The sequence below is a fragment of the Acipenser ruthenus genome, chromosome 6 (assembly GCF_902713425.1).
Source record: "Acipenser ruthenus chromosome 6, fAciRut3.2 maternal haplotype, whole genome shotgun sequence".
Lineage (NCBI taxonomy): Eukaryota > Metazoa > Chordata > Actinopteri > Acipenseriformes > Acipenseridae > Acipenser > Acipenser ruthenus.
Window position 1 is genome coordinate 9834085 of NC_081194.1, and position 25654 is coordinate 9859738.

Below are 25654 nucleotides of genomic sequence, written 5' to 3' on the forward strand. Positions count from 1 at the left end.
TCTCAGACCCTCTGATTGATATTTAACAATTACTCAGTAGGAATGGCAGTTAGAACTGAAAACCTCTGAGCTTAGCTCTTAGCATCTATAAATACTATAAAAAAATCAATACAATCTTTTTTAGGATTGACACTAAGAATGATTATAAAAGAGGGGCTCCCGAGTGGTGCATCTGGTAAAGGCGCTCCACATGGAGTGCAGGATGCGCCCTATAGTCTGGACGTCGCCGTTTCGAGTCCAGGCTATTCCACTGCCAACCATGAATGGGAGCTCCCAGTGGGCGGTGCACAATTGGCTGAGCGCCACCCTGGGGGGGAGGGCTTAGGTCGGCCAGGGTGTCCTCAGCTCACCATGCACCAGCGACCCCTGTAGACTGGCCAGGCGCCTGCGGTCTTGCCTGTAAGCTGCCCAGAGCTGGATTGTCCTCTGACGCTGTAGCTCTGGGTTGGCTGCATGGTGGGCCTGCAGAGTGAAAAGAAGCGGTCAGCTGATGGCACACGCTTCAGAGGAGAGTGTGTGTTCGTCTTCGCCGCTCCCGAGTCAGTGCAGGGGTGGTAGCGGTGAGCTGAGCCTAAAAATACAATTGGACATTTCAAATTGGGAGAAAAACAGGGTAAAATCAATTGGCGATTACTAAATTAAAACTGCGAACATGCTGTGCACATTTACCGTGGTAGACTTAAGGGAATGCAAACATCATGAAAGGGGGTGGTACCTTGGTTCAGAAATAGCTTTTGCAGTAACAATTCATTTCTCATGCGTATCACATACACACACACAAATTCATACATGAAGGGATGTGGGAAAGGTTCTTGGAGTAAATAAAAATATACTTTGGCAATAAAAAATAAACAAACAGGCCACCCTGTCACACAGTCTTACTGGACAGTCTTTACTAGAGTACTTACAAGACACAGACATCTTTCAATTTTATGAGAATTCTTGAATAGCTAAAAGCGCATATTGTTTCAACAAGAATTATGGATCTTTCTGAATACCTGCAGTAAAAACAAACAGAATACCAAATTAACATACTGATTCATAAACCAATATGTGCAGTTGAAAATCTTATACCAATAATAAACTCTTAGACCACTAATCTTAAACCACTAATGAACCTCAAACCAGAAGTTCCAGCCAAGTAACTACAGTGACAGTGCAACCATCATTCATATATGATCATCTTGGGCTCTGTGAATATCAAAGCAACTAGTCAAACAAAAAACAAGCCATCAAAGAATCCAATTCTAAAATGAATATTAAAAAAGGATAAAGCAATGAAAAAATGATGATGGCTCAGGGAATTAAGAATAGAAATATATATAGATATATCTCATATATATATATATATATATATCTCAACATTGAGTTTTCAAAGTACGGGAGCTTTTGTAAACTGAAATCTCATACCTGTCAACTTTTGAAAATACAAAATCGGGAGGTGGGGGGGGGGGGGGGGGTGCAATCTGTGATACCTTTTTTACTGTTTTCCCTGTAGAGCGGGGAGGGGGAGGGAGGGTGCAGTGTGTGGCTAAGTATATGAACTTGCCTCGCACACTGAATGCATGCCTGCCACAGGACTCCTCTGCTATGTACAGACGGGGATTGCAGTAATCACACACCGGCCATGGATTTTGTGTACATTAGATTGCTGACATAAGGGGGTTTAACAGTAGAATACGGGAGAAAAGCTGCCCCAGGAGATGTCCGGGAGAAAGGTCCAAAATAAGGGAGAGTTGACAGGTCTGATATATACAGTGCACTCCATTTATAAGAATTTTATTCTTATAAGCGGTTGATTCTTATAAGCGGACTGATATGATTAAGGCCCTTTAAAACTATTTTATATATATATATTTTTAAACATCAAATATAGAGATAAATGCACTGACATCAAAATTAATGTCAAAGTTATTCAAGCACTTTACAATAGCTTGTGAAACAGTGTTGTAATTAACAGCCTGTAGGTAAAGTGCATCTGCAAGGACAGCTTTCAGTTCTATGTCAGATGCATGTTCACCATTTAGGTCTTGCAAAACAAATACGATGTGTAACCCACACTGATCTTGGGTAACAGTTGACTCGTCAGTGTGACCACTGACAAGCAACCAGACTGTTTTACCAATTCCATAATCTCCTGCTTGTGATACTCGGCAACTTTAGATAAGTATTCACATCTCAGCTGGGCTGATAAAGGAATCACTCCACCATTTGCTACACTCAGTATGAAGAATTGACATAAGTTTTGGTTGTCCAATTTTTCAAGAGGGATATTTACGCAAACAAACACCTCTGTCCGGTCAAAATGCAATGTGTTTTGTGCTTCATGGTTTTCACTGGACTTTTAGAACATGGAAGTCACCGTTTTTTGTTTCTTTGCAAGTAAAGCAGTTGCAGTACTGCTCTGGATTTCCTCCTTTCTCTTTCAGTGAATACTTGTATCTAAATGCCTGTCAACAGCCGATTCTCGGTAGTGATCTACAGTAATGTTGCAGGACATACAGAAGAGCTTACCTCCATCGCTGTGTAAAACTCCTGCTGGATACTGCTTTACGTGATCTGCTGCAGACACATTTTTAGTCTTTTTAGAAACATCAATTTTCTTGTTTACAGTGTGTAGTATTTTAATTTCCCACCTGGATTGCATATAGTCACATGACATAATCACTGCACAGCACTATGTGCATGGCGAATAGTACACGCAGGCACACAGCAGAGCTGTACAGTTTCGTTAAGGTGACTAACGTATTAAATACAAATAATCGCGATTTACACAGGGCCTTAGATATGATTACTGAGAAAGAAAGCTTTGTTTCCTGCAGTGTAATGAGTGGGTTGACCACTATATGTCATGAGTTCCCACATGTATGCACAGGGACCACATGAAGTATTGTTTAGTTTGTTCTCCAACTGAAAGCAAGGTTTATTTTGTTTGATTGTTTTATTAGTGGTTGATTCCACGCTGCGTACGTGAATAATCACGTGAGACGTGATCAAATTCAAATTCAAAAACAGCTTTATTGGCTGTACACGTCATTGCACTTGATCAAGTACCATATTACATGTAGTCAGTTTGCCCCAAAATGATTCTTATAAGCAGATTGCTTGATTCTTACAAGCAGATTATTTTACATTGATTAGTATAGGAATGGTTTGGTACCAGTGGTTTTGATATATATATATATATATATATATATATATATATATATATATATAGATAGATATACTATATATATATATATATATATATATATATATATATATATATATATATATATATATATATATTGTATATATCAATAAATCAGACAAGTATAACTTGTGAAAGCCTCAGTTAAAAAGTACACCAACCTTTGAATTGTCTTTTCACATTCCCCTTACTATTTAATGGTGTTTGCAATTATCTTGACATTCTGGGTTCAGTAGCTCCAATATCAATGTTGCTATGCAAGCTTACATTACTCCCTGAAATGTTATAGCACATTTGATCATTTGAGCTATAACATGCCATTTCTAGATATCTGTGTCCGGTATAATCTGCCAGAGGAATGTAAAAAACAGATCTGCACAGGAAATAAATAAAAAAATGGTCAATTTTCAGCTGCGAGGTTTTGTCCTTACCCAGAGAGGTAAAAATAAAGATAGTGAATAATATACTGGCTCTCACAATTATATGTGGAATAGGCTGCTGACGGGTTACTATTTAAACAGGGTAGATTTAGACAGTCCTTAAAAATGCAATTTGCAAATGGAATTTATAAAACGAGGAGTCATATGAGGTTGTGAACATGTTTTCTTCAATGATGAGATAATACAGTCGTTGTCTTCACATACAAAATACTATAATGTTCTATGGTAGTGGCAAAAAAACACTACAGTGTACTATTTTCCATATAGTAGTACACAGTGTATTTTTTTTTTATATAGGTTAAGTCCAGATTCAGTTGAAAATACATCCCGATTCTAATATGTATTATTCTGTAGAAAAGGAATGACTATATTATTGTATAGAAAAGTCTATATTATTCTTCAGAGATCTACGCAACAAACATTTATGGGTTTCCATATTTATGGGTTTCCATATATATATATATATATATATATATATATATATATATATATATATATATATTGAAACCCATAAATATCTGTTGTTATATAGTTATATACAGTATATACAGCATTATATAGCCTTCTATTATTTTAAATTATTATTAACGCTACATCTTAACTCTTACACCGGTAGAGGGCAGTGATAGGTGTTTATATGCGAGGCTCAAAAAATAACCCTGCCTCGGCTCTCACCCTCTCTCTCTCTCTCTCTCTCCTCTCTCTCTCTCTCTCTCTCTCTCTCTCTCTCTCTCTCTCACTCTTGGGAGCTTTTTCACCATCAAACAGCTGCACAGTATCAATCTGGGTAGAGCGCATCTTCAATCTACAGCATCCACAGTCTCGCAACAGACCTAGTCCTACAAGAGTTGGCTCCAACTAGTCACCCATGGACCGTTCTCACCGCCCAGCACCCTCTAATTGCACATTATTAGGACTTAAAAATAAATAGAACAAGCGCCTTTCACACATAAACCGACGGTATTCGATTCAGTCCGTTTTGAAACTTTTCCCTCTTCGTTTTCCTTTCCTTTTTCTTTTTAAAAGATTCTGGTCTTTATCTGAGATCCTCCATGGATGTGGTTGCAGCCAGGATGCCGGGGAACCGACCGCTTCAAGTGATGCTGAACCAGAAGAAGATCAAGGCGCGCAGGAAAAAGAGAAAGGAGTTGTTTTTGGGACAGATATGTTTCACTGGATTTTTGCTGCTGGTTGTATCGTGTTTTTCATGCCTCGCCGAAAAATCAGGTGAGCTTGCATTTAGACTGCAGTATACTTAACTAAAACTGCGAGCTTTCTGTTTCTTCTTCTTCTTCTTCTTCTTCTTCTTCTTCTTCTTCTTCTTCTTCTTCTTCTTCTTTATTTATTTATTTATTTATTTATAAATAGATATTTGATGTGTGCCTTTTTTTAACCTCATCCACAGACTCGGTGTTTCTGCTAGTTTTCTGTTGATAAGAGCAAAAGTAAGAAAATCGCTTAGATAACGTGAACTCAGCATTAACTTAACGCAACGGTGGTAAAAATAGACATGCCGAAGAGTTTTTTTTGTTTTGTTTTGTTTTTTTTTTAATATTTGTGGAGTACAGCAGAATTTTTACTTCCTGCAAATGAGAAATGCCTGAATGGGTTTTTGACTGGACCTCAGAGTTTTACTGGAGCGTTTCGAAGAAGCGCTTTTTAAAATAATTTCCTTAGAAGCATTGCAGTATAATTTCGCGCTGACGGTCCATACACAGTGTTCTCAATGCAATTATGTAACGGTAACATTAACTGTGAGGCTGTATTTTATAGATGTGCTACAGCATTGTTATTGATCGATTAGAAGTTTCAGTTCAGTATAGCTACAATGTTCAGCTAAATTATCTATATTTTACTGTTCATTTATGCACAACGTAGCCTGTTACAAAGCACACTGTTTTAGGTATCGCAGCTTAGTGTGCTGCGTAATTGACAGACTTGCAGTCTGTTTTAGGTGCATACATTTTACACGTACATAAACACAGGTTCTGTATTAAATTGTAAATCCTCTAACTACAATGTCATTTAGACTGCAAAATGGGACAAGTTGACAGAAGCCTAATATGAGTGTATTATTTACACAAGATCATGAGATCATCATACTTCCAAAGTACTGTATTAACACACGCATGTGGTTGACGTCAATTGCCTGTACCTGAAGTCACCACTTCATGTCTTGTAACAATCACAACCCACTTACAGTCTCTGCCTAGTACACCACTGAATGTTACCCCTCTGTTCAGTGTAATACTGCATGATTGTGGTCCTTAATAAATGCTATAATAACCTCTGTTTTCTTAATAACTGTAAACATTATACAGTCCTGTGATTACTCAATGCCATCCAAAGAAGTGCAATATTTTCTCATGGCTTGCTTCTTACTTTAAACAAACGACATGAACTTCAGATCTTTTGTGTTGTTGCTGTTTTGCATGTAAGATTTACTTGCAGTTAGTGTTGGGACAAATATCTGAATATCAAAAAACCTTATTCTAAGATAAATAATACAGTGTTTGCATGTTCACCAGAGGTAATGTTACAGACAAAAAAACAAAACAAAACAGAAATTGTGAAAATGAAAGCCTCCCTGCCACCAGGTTTCACCTTGGAAGCATTTGCGGACATCTGAAATGAACAAAGCCTGTTCCACTGTGCAGAATCCTATCTCGCAATGTTTTGTAAGATCATTTGGTGGGGTGAAAGGTTTAAGATATTTCCATTACTGTCTTGCTGCGATATAGTATACATGTTGCAGGTAATTCAAAAGTATTGAATCAATGTTCGCTCCAGCACCAGCTGCAGATGGATTCTTGTGATTCACTAATGCATGCTATAAGAATGCATCAATGCCATCTTGCCATTACATAACAGGTGATGTAATGTTTTCAATGCAGCTTCTGAATATTTTACACCATGTCCATGTAATGTAATTGTACTTTGACAGGTAATGACAGGTAGTATCAATTGCTTACATTAGCAGTATTTCACCAGCCAAGCCTAATGTCTCCTCTCTCTTTGGCCTCTGCCATAACTAAATTAGTTGACAAGGTTATTTAAAGAGGTTCCATTGTAATCACGATTGTACAGTAAATCTCAGAAGATTTGAACTGAAAACATCATTATTGAGAAACATAGATAAATAGCCATACAGCTAAGGGATATATTTTGTGTGTGTGTCTTAGCCTGCAGTATCTATTTACTCCCAAATTAAAAAAAACAAATCCCTTATGTTAAACTGTGAAAAAAAAATGAAACTGATCCCTGATTAAAGTTGTTGGGCAATATTTGAAATGTATGTGTGTATGGGATGTGCTGCTGTGGCAGTGGGTCTGCTCGTTCTTTTTATTCTGGAGAGATACGTGACTCCCATGATTACTGCCACAGGGAGGCTGGTACTGAAAATCTGCAGAAGAGTTTGCTGTCGAAAGTGGCCCATTGAATGATCACTTTTGAAACATCAATATTTCCGCAGTGTTGGATATGGTGCAGTAGCAGCTGCAAACTTTGTTTACAAACACAATCGTTAAACTCTTCTATCATTTACTCGTTATTATGGCAGCAGTGTGGAGTAGTGGTTAGGGCTCTGGACTCTTGACCGGAGGGTCGTGGGTTCAATCCCTGGTGGGGGACACTGTTGCTGTACCCTTGAGCAAGGTACTTTACCTAGATTGCTCCACTAAAACCCAACTGTATAAATGGGTAATTGTATGTAAAAATAATGTGATATCTTGTAACAATTGTAAGTCGCCCTGGATAAGGGTGTCTGCTAAGAAATAAATAATAATAATAATATTATTATCATTGTTATTTTTATTCTCTAGTCCCTGACCATTACCAGTAAAGACTGAACATTAGCATTACCCCTTCTCTTGGAAGATTACCGAACATATGGCTATATAACAAAAACCTTGTCCAACATGTAAACGACAACTTAATTAAGGGGAGTGTTGTAATCTGAATACAGCAATACACCGTCACATATCACAAACACTTTGCTCAACAACATGCACGATACATAATAAACCACTGTTCTATCGCCAGTATCATAACATTAACAATAATAATCAGAACAACAGGCATTGAAATATTAGTGAGGGTCTCACCCTCACATGGTCCATCAATGATCTTAATATTTGTGGATGAGAACAGTATTTTATGTGTGTGTAAAAGCAAGCAGCTAAAAGAAATGATCGGCATTGTAATGTAAAGACACACACTTCTGTAGCTATGTATATCGTTGCATGCAAACTAAACAATGGTGGCTGAATATGCCAAGTCACCAGCACCATTATTGATCATTATTGAGATCCACAATCCTGCACTTTTTTATATTTATCACTAAGTTACTAGACAGGAAGAAAATGTAATTGTGACAAATGAAACATAATTATGAATGCATTGCAGCTTGTATATTATGTGACAGAAACAACCTGAACGTTAACCCGCTAGATTTTTAAAAATGTAATATTTTTTATAATTAAAGTCGTATGATGTAGAAATAATTACCATTCAATATTGCTCCACTGCCTTCTTGCCTAGCACAGATTCAGCTTTATATTTACCTTTCACATGCGTGGGAGGGTCTACTGAGCTACTTAACCACATTGGTCATGTGATACGAAAGGCCGGCCCTAAGTCTGCTTTGCGTTCATACATATGTAAAGGTCTCGGATTGCAGGCCTTGGGCCACATCGAAACGGCGGCCTAAATGTGTGCCGGTCCTGGGCTGCCTTTTCTTTTTTCACATAGAGAAAAGGTGGGCCCTGGGCCGCCTCAAATCGCAAGTGTGAACGGGGTCAAAACTGTCTTGCCATTGTGACTAAGGGAGCGGTTATATATTAAATTCCAGAATGGATTGTGTTTTAAAAAGAAGGCTTTAACTTCTGATAGTTATCAAGTTCAGAATCCCCCCCCCCCTCCCCCCCTAAATTACAGTAAAAACTAAATATATTGAAAGTCACTTGGCCAAACTGGCACTGAAGAGAGGCCTGAGGTTGGGTGGCAGGGAGGGTTCAAACAAGGACTGAGGTGCGCTCGCAGAGCTGTGAGAGGAAGCTCTTGTGGGCAGGGTCGGATTAACCCATCACAGGGCCCTAGGCAAACATACACTTCTGGGCCCCTATCTTCTTATATGAATAACAACAAATATATGATTATGTATATGTATATATTAGCTTAACTCATGCTCCACCAATTTGCAAAAGGTATCGTTTTCATTTTTAAGTTATTATACATGGTTTTGATCAGAAACTGTCAATTATGCCGAATTCTAATTATTAATTTCACGCACGCACAGCTCTGAACTGAACGATTGCTGAACGGCTAACTGTATCTGCCAGACAGAGTTCAATTGAGGGTTGTGTGCTAAATACGTTTTAAAATAAATTTGGAAAAACCTGACACCTACGTCAAATCCCATAGCGGTTTGATAATCACCTTTCATGATTTACTGAATAAAAACACAACAGTTCAAACATCGACAAGGAGGCTGTGTGGTCCAGTGGTTAAAGAAAATTGCTTGTAACCAGGAGGTCCCCGGTTCAAATCCCACCTCAGCCACTGACTCATTGTGTGACCCTGAGCAAGTTACTTAACCTCCTTGTGCCCCGTCTTTTGGTGAGACGTAGTTGTAAGTGACTCTGCAGCTGATGCATAGTTCACACTCCCTAGTCTCTGTAAGTTACCTTGGATAAAGGCGTCTGCTAAATAATAATAATAATAACAAGAGTACCATGTTGATTCTTATCCAATTAAAAAAAAAAAAAAACATGATACTTATATAGGAGGGTGCTCAAATATTTGTGCACTAACTGTAGGTCCCCCATAGTCCAAAAAAATATATACTAAATAAACAAACACACCTGCAGATTGTCATGCAGTCAAATCAGGGTTGCCAACCTTGTCATTTTGTTTTTACAGATATACAGTGGCCTTTTATTTTTTTACTGACACTGTATTATTTTTACTGACATCATTTAAAAAAACAAATTGAATAAATAATAATACATTGTAAAATAGTCTAGTTTTGTGTACTTACATTTCTTTAGGTCTTATTTACTTCATATGGTCATACATGGACACATTTGCAGACTGGATCATTGGTCTGAAGCTGGTGCTGTTTTAACAGCAGTCTTGTCAGAATTCCATTCAGAATGTCTGTAGAAAAAACTTGTTCTAATTCTGTAGTACTGTGTGGTAAAGCCAACATATTAATGGCAACCTTGGCAAGTGTAGGAAACATGGCTCTCCGCTGTACTGTACAAGAGTGCAATTTTGTGCAAGTTTTCATCAGTTGCCAGATCATGTCTAAGATCCGTCAAGTCAGTCAGTCACTTGCTATTGCATAAATTCCATCTAGGCTATCCATCCTATTTCCAATAACAAAAAAGCATTGCAAGTTGGACGATGTCTCCCAAGCTCGCTATGCTTTGTTTTCTTACTTGGTTGAAGAACACGTATACTTATTTCAGCACAGTATTGTCAATTTGTATTCTTCTTTTGATACTTTTCACTGCCATTACATAAGGTGTAGGAAAATGTCATTCGAGCTGATTGGGAAAGTCGCAAACAATACAAAATCTACCATATTTATTTCAATTCAAAATCAAGGACATTTTTTATTTATTTACGTTTCAGTGTTAAAATGTGACTTTTTTTTTTTACTGACACCTTAATGGACAGTTAGTTGGCAACCTTAAGTCAAATGCATTTTAATGTGGCTTACTTCTTTCTCAATCACCAATACAGCAAAGGCAGTGTGCTTTCCTTGCTTTACTATTGATCGTAGGTGTTTTTTTGACATGCTCTTTCTCTAGGGTCGGGGATTTCGGTGGTTCGGGGCTTTCAGCACCGATTTGTAAAAATCTTTCTAAAGCCCCCTTTGCCGCTCGCATTCTTCTTCTTCGCGTTTCTTGTGTTTATGGTTTGCTGCCCATGAAAGAGACATCGTTTGCTGTATTCAAGCAAAATCAAACTTACTGACCTGGAATTTACTTGTGTCAGCCAGTCTGATTTTGTGTAAACTCCAGTGAGATACACAGCCTCGGTTGAAATGTCAGTGAGTGAAGTTCTTTCAGTTTGCGCGCAATTGCGTATCTGTTTAAAAAAAAAATATATATATATTTTGGGCCCCCCCCCATGACTTTGGGCCCTAGTTTGCCTATGCGTTAATCCAGCCCTGCTTGTGGGACCTGTCTGCACCATGCCTGAGTAGTCAGTGCTCATTGTATTTCTCACTGAATCCAGGGATCATTTTAGGAATGGTAGCCAAATTGACACATCTTGTGGCGCCCAATATCAAATGGTGTCGGTATCGTTTTAATAAACTGTTCAGCACCCTCTTCTGGCTGAACTGGCAAGATTGCGCTTCTGTTTCACCTTTCAGGAACAGATACGCTTGGAGTAATCTGTGTCTGTGTTTGGCATATTCTCAGTCAAATATTTGTTCTTCATCAGAACTGTTAGCAGAGCCAATACAAACAGCAAGAGAACAAAATGCAAGCTCTTCGCTTCATGACGGAAGCAACACTGTGTTTAAAATAAATAGGTAGACTTGCATGTAAAGTGTACACACAAGTGGTATTTTATAAGCACTTGGTCTCATTTAAAGCAGTCTTACGTTTGTTTAATGTAGCTAAATAGATTTCAAGAGGCCAATTCAGCATTTCATATCCAGAAATTGCCATAAGATGGAAGTGCTTTATGATTAACTGTTATTTTTATTTATTTTTTTCTAAATGAGCAGAGATTTGCTGCAAGAGCCAATTTCAACAGGGCCCTGATTTATTTTTAGGAAGAGTTCTTATTTATTGATGAGTGTAACACACAGGAGAGACCTGGAGCCTGTCCGGATTGAATTATTAAAGCACGCAACAAGCAATAAAAAGGGTATTGTAAAAGCAGGGGTTTCCCAAATGAAAATGCATGGCTTTTTTAGCCAGGACTTCCACTGGACATGTCAATCCAGTGGCATAGCGCCCCCTAGTTTCATACTGTGGCATTGCTTGAGTTTGGCCCGGACAGAAAATTCCACCTGCTGGACCACCTCCAATGTTTCCAGTGTTTTAAGAAAAGTTTCATATTTTCCATTCATATGTATGATCTGTTTTTAAAATACAAAGTTGGAGCTATTGGGTTTCCATTTTATAAATTGTATGTAAATAAATAGATTAATTTAAAGGAATTAATCGCTCGGCCTGGAGAACATTGCTTTGTCAGGTGTCAGGATCATTAGGGACAGAATATTTCTGTTTGTGCTGCGCCCAGCCCCCCCCACCCCCCCGCTGACTCACAATTTTGGCATGGTTTTACTTTTAATTTGTTTAAGTTTTCCAGTGATATTTGACTAATATGATGCCATTTTGTTGTGGACCATGTCCTTCATGAAATTACCTTCAATGTCAGTGAAGTAGCGCTGCTGTGCTTTTTTAAGGAAATTGTGGCAGGGCAGAAGCCCTGCACGTATAAATAAATGTATATGTGTAAATATTATATGAAAAAGTGTGTGTTAGATATGGCAGGGCTGGAAGTTAAGATTCCAGCCCTGGTTGTTTTGGGTGTGTTTGTGGTGGTGGTTGGCAGGGATAGGGTTAATTCCTATCCCTGCCAGATGCATGTGAAAATGTGGCCAGGCATTGGTTGAATGACTAATTGTCAATCAACCCTGGCCACATGATATATATGGGGGCTACACAGTTCCATGAGAGGAAATTGCCTGGGAGACCATATGGCTGGTCTGTTTGACTTTTGTTATGTGTTTTCTTAAGGTAGTGAAGGTGAATGCCCAGCCTATGGTTTTTGTATTTTGTTTAAACCTTTTGTTTCTGTTTATTGTGTTTGTGACTTGTTTTGTGTTTATTAAAAATGTGCAGCAGCACTTAAACTGCAGTTTTACTGTCTGAGTCTCTGTCCACCCAGCTGTCCTGTCACAGATATTAACTCATTAATTTGTATTGTGGTGTACCATTTAAAGTAAATTATGTACAGTAAACATTCAATAATTCTAAAGGTACTGTGCCTTACCGTGACATTGGATAAATTGATATCGGACCCATATTGTACCAAATGTATGAGAGGCTAGTGAATCAGCCTGTTGTGATACCTAAGAGGAGGAATTTTGTTGTTTATGGGAAGATTGTTTAAATACAGTCACAGAAATGCTTTAGTTGTCCCAGTGGTGCTCTATTTATATATATTAAAAAAAAAAAAAAAAACATTGATTGAGATGACCTCGTGTACACAGCCTTTATCACTTAATTTCACTGACCAACTGTGGCAGGGAAGAAGCTGTGTTGGGGTAAATAGTGTGGTTTTGGTGTGGTACAAATTAAATTATTTTGAATTCTATCCATGGGGGATGTGGCTGGGTCTTGATTGAATAATTGATCATAACTCAGGTCCCAGCCACATGGTATAAAAAGGGAGCTGAATCTAATTTTTTTCTTTGTTCAAATCTTTTGTTTATTCCTGTATTTGATTTGATTTGCTCGATTTAATTAAGTGCGCATTGGCGCTTGAAACTGCAGTATCCTGACTCTGCTTTCCTGCTGCTGACCAGCCTTGACAGCAACGCTACCCTACTACATATGGTGTTAGCTGTGGGATAGCACCCCCCTGGTGACCCAGGAAGAAACTGCAGAAAAAATAAATACCCCTTTGCATCCCAAGCCCTACGGGACGGTGAATTGGAGGACCTCATCAGTTGCCTTGAGGACCAGGATTGGTGCCTTGCTGAGGCCTGCGCTGCTCCTGTCGGAGTGCCCCATGCCGAGGCCTGCACTGCCCCTGCGGGAGTGACCAGAGCCACTTCCATTACCACCACCGCTAGAGTGCCCTGCACCCCCGGTCAGCCTTGACCATAACACTACACTATTATACTAATGCATTGGTTAAAACTACTTCACACAAACAAAAGGGTAGGTTAGAACTGCAAACAGAGAAAAATCCTGGCTAACACCAGCTAAAACTGCAGAGATATCCAAGAAAAAAAGAGTTCATTGGTAGGGGACGAGCTGTGCTGTCGAATCCATATGGAACGCATCAGTAAAAGGGAAATGTATTCAAGAAAGAACAGTGTGAAACTGGCTGCAGTTTTATTACAACTACAATGCAGCTGCATTATGAGATTACATGTGTTGCATTGTAACTCAGCAGAGCTAGAGAAGGTTGTTCTCCGGTGTACAGAGATTCATGTACACAGCAGCAACATGTACTCATGTAAACCCACTCATGATGTTATTGTCATGAATACAGCAGCACCAAGTCACAGTCGTTCAATACAGTACAAGCCCAGTTGAGGTTAATATGTTTGGTCTCTCAAACATCAACACTTTTTAGTAAAGGACTTGTTTTTGTTTCTCTAACCCTTTAAACACTCATAGGATTCTTTAGCAAATGTTTTGAAGTCTTACAATAAATACCTTTATGTGTTTTTATGATATACAGCTATGGACAAAGTTTTTGCATCACCCTATAGAATTAACTAATTTTGCTTCATAAAGTCGAATGAAACCTGCTGAATAATGTTATGTTAACATATTGAATTACACACCGCTTTGTAGTTTTCTATATACTGAAATTGTGACAGAAATTGATAAATGTGACGATTCGAAATCTAACATGAAATACTGTACTACTATTATGGGTTCCGGTAGACTTTTACAATATAATTTTGTAGTTTCTTTGATCACATGATGTTCAAAAAAAAAAATCTAAATTATGTTCACATAGTTTTTTAAAAAAAAAATTATGTCTCAATCCTAAAATTCTAGGTGATGCAAAACTTTGGCCATAGCTGTACACTCGATTTAATACAAGGTAGGATGAAATGTGATGTTGCAACCCATCGGAAGACATCACTTTTGAAAATACAAGGATGGGGATTGAACAGAGTTCAAAGCATGTGGGTCTCAGCAATTGTATGTAATAGTCTCTGTGTTCATGTACTAATATGGAGTTTATTTATTCACAGTGACACAGATCATTTTTCCTTTGGTCTCTTATTATTGTTAGGGTTGATCGTAACTTGGGGGGGGGGGGTGGTCCTACATTCTCAGTTAAAAATAGAACTTACTTGATGTGATGTCCTTATAGATTTTATTAATGAGGTGGTTTTCTTTTTTTTCCCCGCTGACAAAAAGCTATAGGCAGGGGTGTGCTGACAAACCAGTGAATGCAAAAAACCTGCAAGTTGCTGGCGATTTATAGTATATTGCAGTATACTGTGATACTGTAAATGCACAGTTTAGTAAAGGATATATTCATATGTTTACTGCTTGGGTAGATAGCAGACAGTACATTTCTGATTTACAACACTGCTCTGTGTTTTATCTTATTTTTATAAGGAACTTTTTCTTTTGGTTTTGAAGGGTGTACATAAACATTCTGTTAGGGTTACAGTACTTTGCAAAATGAGAAAGAAGTTCTAAAAACAGTCCTTAAAAGATCATTCTTTAACACAGTCCTTACAGTTTTGTGACTAGCATGCAATTATTCATAGCCGTGGTAGGGATATGTATTATGCTGCAGTGTTCTGTCCATAACAAGGCAGCTTATAGTGCCATGAATCTGCAAAGCTTTCTGCAGCTACATACCTTTCTACGATTTGTACAGATATGAGTTTAACAGTATTCCTGATTGACAGACACACATTGGAGTTATCAGAAGTAGATCATTTGTAATGGTGTTACAGCCAGGGGGAGAAAAGAAGTCGAGCCTTTCCAAATCTGTTGTGATAGATAGATAAGCTGCTGAATCAGCCAAATAAGGGAGGGAAGTACAGTTGCATCTTAATATGGGCTCCTCTTCCCATAAGTGATGCAACGTTTCCATTGCTGTGCACTGTAGTGCCCGAGCCAAGACATTCATGGACAACTGCCATGTGTTTTGTAATTCTTTTGTTGACATAAGTGCTAGGAAAACAATGTTTGACAGTACATTTTGAAAATGTATCGCTGATTAAATGGTGAATGTGGTGTAAAGTTCTTGAGCATTGTTTTGGATTCCTGGTGCAGTTTAACACTTACTTGCTTGAGTTTACTTGCACTTAGTTAATTTTATGGGTTTTGTTGCCTGGGTGCATTACTACATATACTACATATTTCCACAGGGCTTTGATTTACAGCAATGCTAACCTGGTCTGGCAAGTTTCCCTTTATTATTAGTATTATTATGAAATGGATAAGTAGTTTTTTTATGTAAATTATTAACTTATGGTAAGATGAAGCATGTTAATAGAACATGAGAACATAAGAAAATGTATCATCGAAAATGTATAAATGAGAGGAAGCCATTTGACCCATCTGAGCTTGTTCTGTTTCTAGTACTGTAGGTGATTGAAGGGATCCGTGCTGCTGCCTCAACAACATGACTAGGTAGCCCATTCCATCCCCTCACCACTCTCTGTGTGAAGTGACTCCCCCCCCCCCCCCCTTTGTCCTGCCTCCATTTAATTTCCAACTCAGAATTGACTGACATTAGATTCAAGCTTCTTTATACGTGTAGTATAAAGAAGTGCAGATCTATTAATATTGAGATTTTGAGAAACTATTGCAGTAATAGAGATATACTGTCTGACTTACTGTATACTTTACCACAAAGAGTCAGTGCTTGGGGAAACAAGAGGGATGCTGGATGATAGTAGCATTTATTTTTTACCTGCAATTTACTTTTTGCTGAAACCATTTAAATTGTATTTTCATTTTATTTAGATTTTTCTTAATACAACTGGTCCTATCCAAGTTCTATATTGTAAGCCTACATACAATTTGAAGAAGGTGCATCTTTTAGACATATGAATTGCAGGAAATCCTTTACAAGTTTCTCATAGTTAAAGCATAGCAAATTGTAATAAAACATTGCCTGAGCTATCATTTGACTGTAATTTCAACATTTAGATTTTTGGGAGATGACTGGTTTGGAAATTACCTTGTCAATTGTACTGCAACAGCAATAAAAATTCAATGCAGAACTGTAATTTACAGTGCTTGGATGCTGGGAATGTAACAAGGACAGAAGCATAAACAACACGGGCACTTTCTAACTGAAGTACCAAATTAGACTGTTTCTTTTCATATGTTCCATATACAGTTATGGCCAACAGTATTGCATCACCTACAATTTTAGGATTACAACATAATAATGATGAAAAAAAAACTATATGAATATAATTTAGATAGTTTATTTAACATCATGTAATCAAAGAAACTACAAAAAGATATGCCAGTTTTTGCTAGTTTTTTGTTAAGTATATGGAAAACTACAATCAGTATGTAATTCAATTTGTTATGTAACATTTACATTCAGCTTTATGAAGTAAAAGGAGTTAATTCTATAGGGTGGTGCAAAACTTTTGGCCACAGCTATACAATATTCTTGCTGGTGAATATTCTTTATTATAACCTTATGAAAGTTTACCACAGTATTTTTGCACTTACCATGCTTTTCCCCTTGTTATACTATGCATTAAACATAGTTTACCCTGGTTTGCCATGAATTTTTAATATACTTTATCACACCTGTACTTTACAATGCTTGCCGACTCTTTACCATTATTTCACTCTTATTACACTTTGCTATGCTTTTGCTATGGGAAACTTTTGTATGGGGAGAAAGGCATAGAATTCTGAAAAAGGAAAGTTACATTATTTTCTGTGCTTACAGCGCATGTAGGTCATTGTGATGTACATCATGCTTTCATGTTACTGATGGATGTGATTTTGCTTTAACAGCTGTTTTCACTTGTTTTACTACACTGTTGTCAGGTACAGTAAATGTAAAACCCTGAAGGCTAACAGGAATGTATTCATGAAAACTTTAAATTACATGTAAAACAAGTCTTTAACACTTTGTTAGTGATTTTCTAACTGGGTTTAGTGGTAGCTACTGTACATAGATGTGCCAGACTGCTCATAGAAAGCTTGCACTTCCTTTGCTGCACTGTTTCAGTTTGTGTGAGATGATTCCCAGACTCTATGTTGTAACCTTTGATAAATGTCTGTTACAAAGGCAGTACTTTATTTGGTAGTTGTGACAGTCCTCCTTACTGTATATAGTAGAAAAATAAAACCATGTCATTTATTTAGTACATGGCTATAAAAGCTCTCTCTCTCTCGCTCGTGCTCTCTCTCTCTCGCACTCTCTCTCGCGCGCTCTCTCTCTCTCTCTCTCTCTCTCTCTCAGTAAAGAGATCACCATGTATCACAAAACTAATGGCCATATTCAGAAGCCATTAGAACACTTCAGTGCTCACATTCAGTGAACACTAACACGCAAGAGCTGTTTCTGGATATGGCTCTTAAAGCCTAATTATGTTTTTTTATATATATAAAAATCAGTTTTAGAAAAAATGAAAGTAACACAGATTTCAGAAAAAAAGCCAGATCTCTCTTTCTGAATGTATTGCTATAACAAGGACAGCTTCATAGATGTTTTGAGGGAATCCCTGTTGTGCTGCTTAATCATCTTCCTCCGAACACTGAACTGGGTGCACATTTGTAGAAACTCCTCGGGGAAAGGTATTTGGCAACAGACACCGACTGATCTGTTAGCAAAGGAATATGACCTTTCACTTCTGCAGCATACACTTCAAAATACAGGTACATTAACTACACTGAACTTACACTTTTGTTACGTTACTTAATACATTTACAGCAAAATTAGATGATAGGAAAAATCACTTTGTTAAATCACCTTTTTCAGTAGATGAATGGAGTCCCATCTTCACAGTGACAGAACTGTGTGCTTAGTGTATCTAGTAAAAATATGGCAACTAGACTGTGTCTATGTCTAGTTAATGTATCTGTATTTTGAAGCCTATAATTTGTTTGGCTTTTCCATGTTTAATCAGGAGGTGACCGAGATTAAAGGTGACCCAGATTGTATTTATTAACTTTTTCACCAAAGTTGCATGGCCAGTGGACATTATCTTCCAAATGATAAAAGATACACCTGTAATTTAAATATGTGACTTATACATGGATGGATGACTGTTAATAAATGATCAACTTACAATTTGCTTAGATCGTTGCCCTCTTTTCTGCAGTAGTTTTCGGAAGTATAGCTTCTTATGAATGTTTTGCTAGGATTTGTTCTGCTTAAGCAGAGAGGTCACAGTAATTGGACTCACGTCTTGCCTGAATGACACCACGTCCATTGTCAACACATACTTGACTCAATCGATTGGGATTAGTTCTTGATGGGTAGAGAATCTAGGTCATGAATCTTGAGTAAGTTCGTCAAAGGTTGCAAGGCTTATTTTAGCAACAAACAAACAAACAAACAAAAAAAATAGCATTTATTTGCTTGTAAATAGCCAAATTCTAAAAGTACTTACCAAATTAAGATTTCAAGAGCCAAGTTCTTACAATGATTCCCGCTTCCCCCATCAGACATACTCAGGAAGACATTATACGGTATGTGCAGGAAACACACAGCAAATATTTTATTGCAGCACTTGAAAACTTTTATTTCAATAACATACTTCAATCTGAGCATATACTCATAGCAAATTCCTTCTCGTCATGAAGCTTGCATTGATAAAAGCAATGCTTTATTGGAGTTTCCTAAAGCATTACAGAAAAACCCTAAGCAAGGATAAGAAACTAGGAAGTAGGTGTAGAATTTGATGGGCTATTAGATAAGACCATGGGTTTAAGGGAAGGATGTCTTGATCTGGAAGGGAGAATTATTAAAAGATTTTCTCTCTCCTTTATTGATGGGTAGAAACCCTTAATAACTAGTTTTGACAGCCGACAAATTACCCATGAATTACTTAACAACTTTCCATGACCAGAGCAGCCTTAATTAGCAAGACATCAAAAGAGCCTTCGGAGAGCTCATTACTCTTGTGTCTGTAAATTACTCATGACTCTGAGGCTGCAGCCTTAAACCATACTGCGTATTTACTCAAAAGCACAAGCCACGTACTGCTACTGTTACCACATCCAAAAAGGTTACTGTGGTTTATTCCAGTCAGGGCCTTTGTGTTCTGGTCAATTTCCAGTTAATTCATCTTTAGCAGGTTCATTCAACTCCTTTAGAATCTGGTTGGAATACAGAGACTGGAAAGGAAGCTTGGGGCCAGAGTTGGTAACCGTTGCACTACACTATATAGTTTTGTTTAGCTGTGCATGTATTTGAATGGATTCTGAAAACTAAATACAATAATAGTGACAAAAGTAGAATCTGACCATTTTGCCAAGAATAGGAATGGACATTTGAGGATGTATCGTCATAACAACCATTGTGCATATTTCCATCACTCAGCTCAACCTTGCCTCCTGAATAAAACTTGGCTAAAGCTGAGTGAATGTCCATGAAGGAAAAAGATGGCAGCATCAGTGGGCCCTTTAGAACATCACTGTATAGCAATTTGATCCATTCCTGGTTTAACTATAACTATAAGGCTGTGTGGTCCAGTGGTTAAAGAAACAGGCTTGTAGCCAGGAGGTCCCTGGTTCAAATCCCACCTCAGCCACTGACTCATTGTGTGACCCTGAGCAAGTCACTTAACCTCCTTGTGCTCCGTCTTTCGGGTGAGACGTAATTGTAAGTGACTCTGCAGCTGATGCATAGTTCACACACCCTAGTCTCTGTAAGTCGCCTTGGATAAAGGCGTCTGCTAAATAAACAAATAATAATAACACATCTGAACTTGTTACCTATATACTGTAGGGCTAATCAAGCTTGTAGGAAGACCTGGAATGGGTGAAACTACTTTGCAATAGGAGTCTTATTTCCATCCCTGCTTTATAAATGTTTTCAATGATTTATGTGAAACCACTGAATTTATTTCTGGATTTTGCAGTATTGAGTGTTTGATAGTTATGGATGTTATTACAGAATACTGTAATGGAAGTAGTTGACATTACAACCTTATACTTCATTAAATCATCTTTAAAATGGGGGGGGGGGGGGTAGGTAAGCAAGCAAGGAAGGCAAATTACAAGATACATATTGTACATCATGGTTAACCATGGTAAATGAATGGTATATGCATGGTAAAAGTACAGTATAGTAACCTACAAAAATACTATGGAAACCTGGTGTGGTATATAGTGTCCTATAATGCAGGTTTATGTGCTCTAGTAATAAGTTCACTGGTCCCAATTTTTTTTTGTTAAAAGAAGACAGCACTATATAAGTAAAAGTTGCTGCTGCTTCCTGGTATGAAATCACTTCCTGTTATTCAGTTTCCTTCCAGTGCATTAGCTGCATTCAGACCATGTCCTGCACAGGAAATGATTAGATACCATGAAGAAACAATTCTTTTTATTGAGTTGTACTTGAAAAAATAGGTAAACTCTGAGTATAAAAACAAGACCCCAAAGATCAGCAACACAAGAAATGGAGGACCAGTGGTTATGCTGCTGCTGTTAATAAGATTTTAAAACGTTCTTCAGCACTCCCACAGATTCCAGTATGTCATTTAGACAGTAAGCTCTACCACTACAGGCAGTGCATTGTATTTACACATCTGAGTACAATTTCACGCAGTCAGGGGCTACATCTGGACATTAGCTGTATAAATGTTTCAAATGACTAGAATCTCCATGTTCACAGTGCATCAGCAGTTCAAACTTGAAAAGGTTTCCATGTTTTTTTTCTGGGTGTACAAATCCATACTGTATGTCTGTAAAAAAAAAAAAATGTTGAGAGCTGTCCAAAAATGTCATGTATGTTAATGTAAATATCACGTGCCGTTTGAGAATATGCTGTTGAAAGATACTCAAGTAATTTCACCGTGTCATTGCTGAAAGCTTCTAACCCAGTTTTGCTAGCCTTTCCCTTTTTCACTTTAATACTGCAGTGTTTTACATTTTCCTAATTTAATAACTGCATTTTATTGACCCAAAAACCAGCAGATAAATGCAGCTTCGTTTCCTTTTAGCAAAGCCTAAAAAAAGCATTTGTTTTCGTACAGCAGCACTTTTTAAACAGGATTATGATGCTATGTTTGCAATAGATTTAAAGGGGGATACTCTATTGCAATAAAATGGGTTGTGAAAAGCATTCAGGATATGGAAGTAGTGTATGGCAGCTGTCTACTGTTGTAACATAGTTACTAGAAATATAACACTCTATTTGAAAACAGCAGAGGTGAAATGCTAATATTATCTCCATTAATGTTATGATTGTGTAAAATGTAATTGCATTTCATATTTTAGTTGAGATTATAATTTTTTTTTACATTTGTGGGCAGGATTTTCAAAACCAGTGTTATTGTATCGAACTTGTGGTATAGTAACGAGAGCTTTAGTAGCAAGAGATTTTCAAACGAAATGTGTTAATTAAATCAATCCATTAATGCGTTGAAATTGAATCGATTAGATCGCTAATGAACGCATTTCTCGTTAAAAAGCAGGTGAACTACATCACTTCCTGTCTCAACGACTAGATAAGGGGAAATCATTAATCAAAATGAATGGAAGCATAATTCGCTTTTATGGAAACTACTAGTGTACAGCTCTCCCACCAGCGAGCAGCAGCCAAATGGAAATAAAAAAATTATGGGAATATCTATGTTGTGTGTAATTTATAAACTCCATTTAAAATTTTTTGTCATACAGAATGTACATTTATTTAGAACACATTTATGATTATCTGGTGTGTGGGTAAAAATCGGACAGCATGGATTTAAAAATAATAATAATAATAATGAAACCCCACTATTTACATAATTGGACATGGAGTCCTGCGTGGGTCAGATTTTTACACCCCGCTAATGACCGGCACCTGCTACTACAGGACCCGCATCCCGCTGCAACACTGTCTTCTTACCCGCAACCCGACCCGCTTTAATAAGATCTGCAACCCGACCCGAACCTGGAAGTGTTTGTCCTTTACCTACTGCCTGCATCAATTGACTCTCTCACGCTCTCACACCACACACACATATCTCTACCATACTCCACAGGTACAGCGTGGTAGCTTTCTCTAGTGGTCTGGATATTATTTGTTTATTTAGCAGACGCCTTTATCCAAGGTGACTTACAGAGACTAGGGTGTGTGAACTATGCATCAGCTGCAGAGTCACTTACAATTACGTCTCACCCGAAAGACGGAGCACAAGGAGGTTAAGCTCAGGGTCACACAATGAGTCAGTGGCTGAGGTGGGATTTGAACCGGGGACCTCCTGGTTACAAGCCCTTTTCTTTAACCACTGGACCACACAGCCTCCTATATATTTTAACATTGTAACATTAACTATCTCTACTTACTTTACTATAAAATACCTGTCTATTCCTTTCATGTCACCAGTTAAAAGGGAGCTACACCTGTGCTTTCGCAGAGATGTACCAGTTTTGTGGCTGTCGTACACAAAAACATAATGACAGGTTTTACAAGCAACGAATCCAGTCACATGTTCATTATTTTCATTCACTATGATTCCAAAAGAATTCCACACTTCTGATTTACCTCTCGAACTATTATCCACTACATGATATAAACCCTGCGCTATCTTTTGTTTCACCTCATCCACAGACATTTTTAATATCACCAAGCAGACGTGATAAAAGGATCTTGCGACGTATCAAACAAGCGAGAACACTGCTTAGTCAGCTGACTACTCCCTAATCTCCTGCTTTAATGCAGGAAATACCGGTACATTTACTTTCTAATACATTATTTGGGAAAGGGTTACAGACAAGTATGCTAAAAGGACAGAAAATGTTTCTTATATTAAAATTAGACCCGAAAATTAAAAAAAATTTCCCCGCACCTTAACCGCAATCCGTGAAAGTTCACATTCCGACCCGAACACGACCCGCTTTTGTGTGTCACCTGCGGGTACCGAACTCGATGCAGGACTCTAATTGGACAATTTAAATTGAGAAGAAAAAAAAGGCGGTAAAATGATTGTGCACAGTAAATAATTCAAAATGATATGACTGCATTGTAATGTGGTATAAGCATAGGAAAGTGTAGAGATAGAAAGAACAGTGAAAACATGGTAAAGCACAAGCACACATGGGCAAGCTGGGGAATGCTTTGGCCACAAGCACCAACGCTAATAAACTCTATATACTTTACTGTGACACCAAGGAAATGATTGTCCAAAAAAAAAGCAAAGGTTTATGTTCATAATAAATTCCAGAGGTTGCTTGGCGCTTGGTACAGCATGAACAGCTGTTTAAACATGTGCATAGATTTTAATGTTTGGGATGCATGCAGCACATGCCAAAATGAAGGATGTGTCGGGGTGAGAGGGATTCCAGGTACCTGTTTGAACCTCTCAGCAGCAAGTGAATGCTTTTGCAATAATGAATACATTCTTGTCTTCTTTTCTTTCCAGGTTATGATATATTAGGCTACACTACTGAAGATGATGGCAGGTGGAGCAGCCGGCGACTGATGCAGGAAGCTGACAGGAACAAAACAGAGGAAGAGCAACATACCCCCCACCTGGATAAAAACTGCACTGAGCCTGGTAAGAGATGTTTCGATGCTACATTGCTGTGGGCTACCTGAGCTCCTTTGAATTAGAGTAACCAGCTTCAACTAACATTCATTTAATGCTTGTTTTTTTGCCTTTTGTTTATGTAATCCTAGAGGAGTTCTGATTCTGTCAATATTGTCATTTAATGTTTTTCCCCTGTGGTTGCCTCTTGCAAGCTTTCCATGCTAAATTTACTACTGTCAATGGAGTGCTAAGTGCTGTAACTGCTCAGCCTTCCAATAGAATTTGATTTTTTTTTTTTTACCTTTCAATTCTGTTGGCTCCATGTGTAGTCCTGAGTTGAAAGATCAGAGCACCACGTGATATTTTGGAATACGGAAATATAACTACAGCAGTAAAGTCAGCTGAAAGACATGCTTTTTTACTCCGATGCTTAAGAATGTGATCTTATTGCCCTGGCTTATTTTGTAACTGAGAATTGACTGGAACTCGTTGTGTCTTTCCCATGTCGTGACTTTTTTAGTTTTAGCATGAATGGTTTGTTAGTCAAGGGGGTCAAGAATGTGTCGCCGCCAGAACACTTTGGTACATTCGTGGTTGAAAGCAGAATGCCTACTAACCTGTTCCTAACACTAGAGATGAAACAATTCATTGTTACATCACTAATCAATGGCAAGCATTATTTAATTAAGAGTCAGTGTCTTAAAAATGAGTATGGACTGAATCCTAAAAATATCTGGTGCTGCTTTTTTCTTTGGAGATGGCAGCTGAAACAGTAAAGAAGAGCATTCGATGTAAAAAAAAGACCATTAGGATTTTATTTTTAGGATTGAATTCCACTTTTAATTGATCTGCCAGACAGGAGTTGAATTAGCTTGCTCACAGTTAGGAAGATGTGTGATAATGACAGAGATAAGGGAGCGGGGCAGCAGGACCAGGAGTCTGTGTAGCTGCCCTCCATCATTTTCATGTCCAGCCTTTCAGTCATTCCTTTGTTTACTTGTGTGTGTGTGTGTGTGTGTGTGTGTGTGTGTGTGTTTAATCCTGCAGAAACAAAACAACAAACAAGCTATTGTGCCATAGACGCATTTGTCACTGCCTGTAAAACTATTCATCCTATTGAAGGGAGAATGCAGTCTTGTTTTGTTGTTTCCTACCTAGAAATAAAGGCAGAGGAACAACTGAAGGACTGTGTTGGCAGGGACGGAAATAAGACTCCTGCTGCACAGTCGTTTCACATTACATGTTTTAGTGTTAGCTTAGGGAAACCGTAAAGAATATTGAGAGGTCAGATGAGCGATGAATCCTGGAGTGGCTTTTACTTATTTGCATTTTGTTTCTTATAGGCTCATCATGAAATCTGGAAAGACTCATTTAATTTCCCCCCATTTTGTATGGGTGGTCTCTTCAGAACAAACAGGGGTTTTCGATATTTAGACTATGAACAACTAAGTTATATTTATTCAATAACTGTTTGCCCTAGGTTCATATTGTTGTTTATTTCCACTTAGTTCGTTATTGGAAGATGGAGTCATATGATGAATGCCAGCCTGTGACGAACCTCTTCTGTCTGTTTTCTGCTTTTGAGTTAATATTTGGCTCATGTTTGGCGCTTCAGGCTCTCTC

The 25654-nt window shown here is 37.9% G+C and overlaps 1 protein-coding gene across 3 annotated transcripts in view; it reads left to right on the forward strand.

Moving 5' to 3' along the window:
* The first annotated feature begins 4370 nt into the window (after window positions 1-4370).
* LOC117411444 (sodium/potassium/calcium exchanger 3-like) overlaps window positions 4371-25654 on the forward strand; it is a 123040-nt gene continuing 101756 nt past the window's right edge. For all 3 annotated transcript variants that reach the window (XR_009328837.1, XR_009328836.1, XM_059024949.1), the window contains exons 1-2: window positions 4371-4857; window positions 23924-24058. Coding sequence is in view for 1 of the 3 variants with exons in the window: in XM_059024949.1 (XP_058880932.1) it covers window positions 4683-4857; window positions 23924-24058 (310 nt within the window). In the remaining 2 variants the exon portion in view is untranslated. The remainder of the gene's footprint in view (window positions 4858-23923; window positions 24059-25654) is intronic.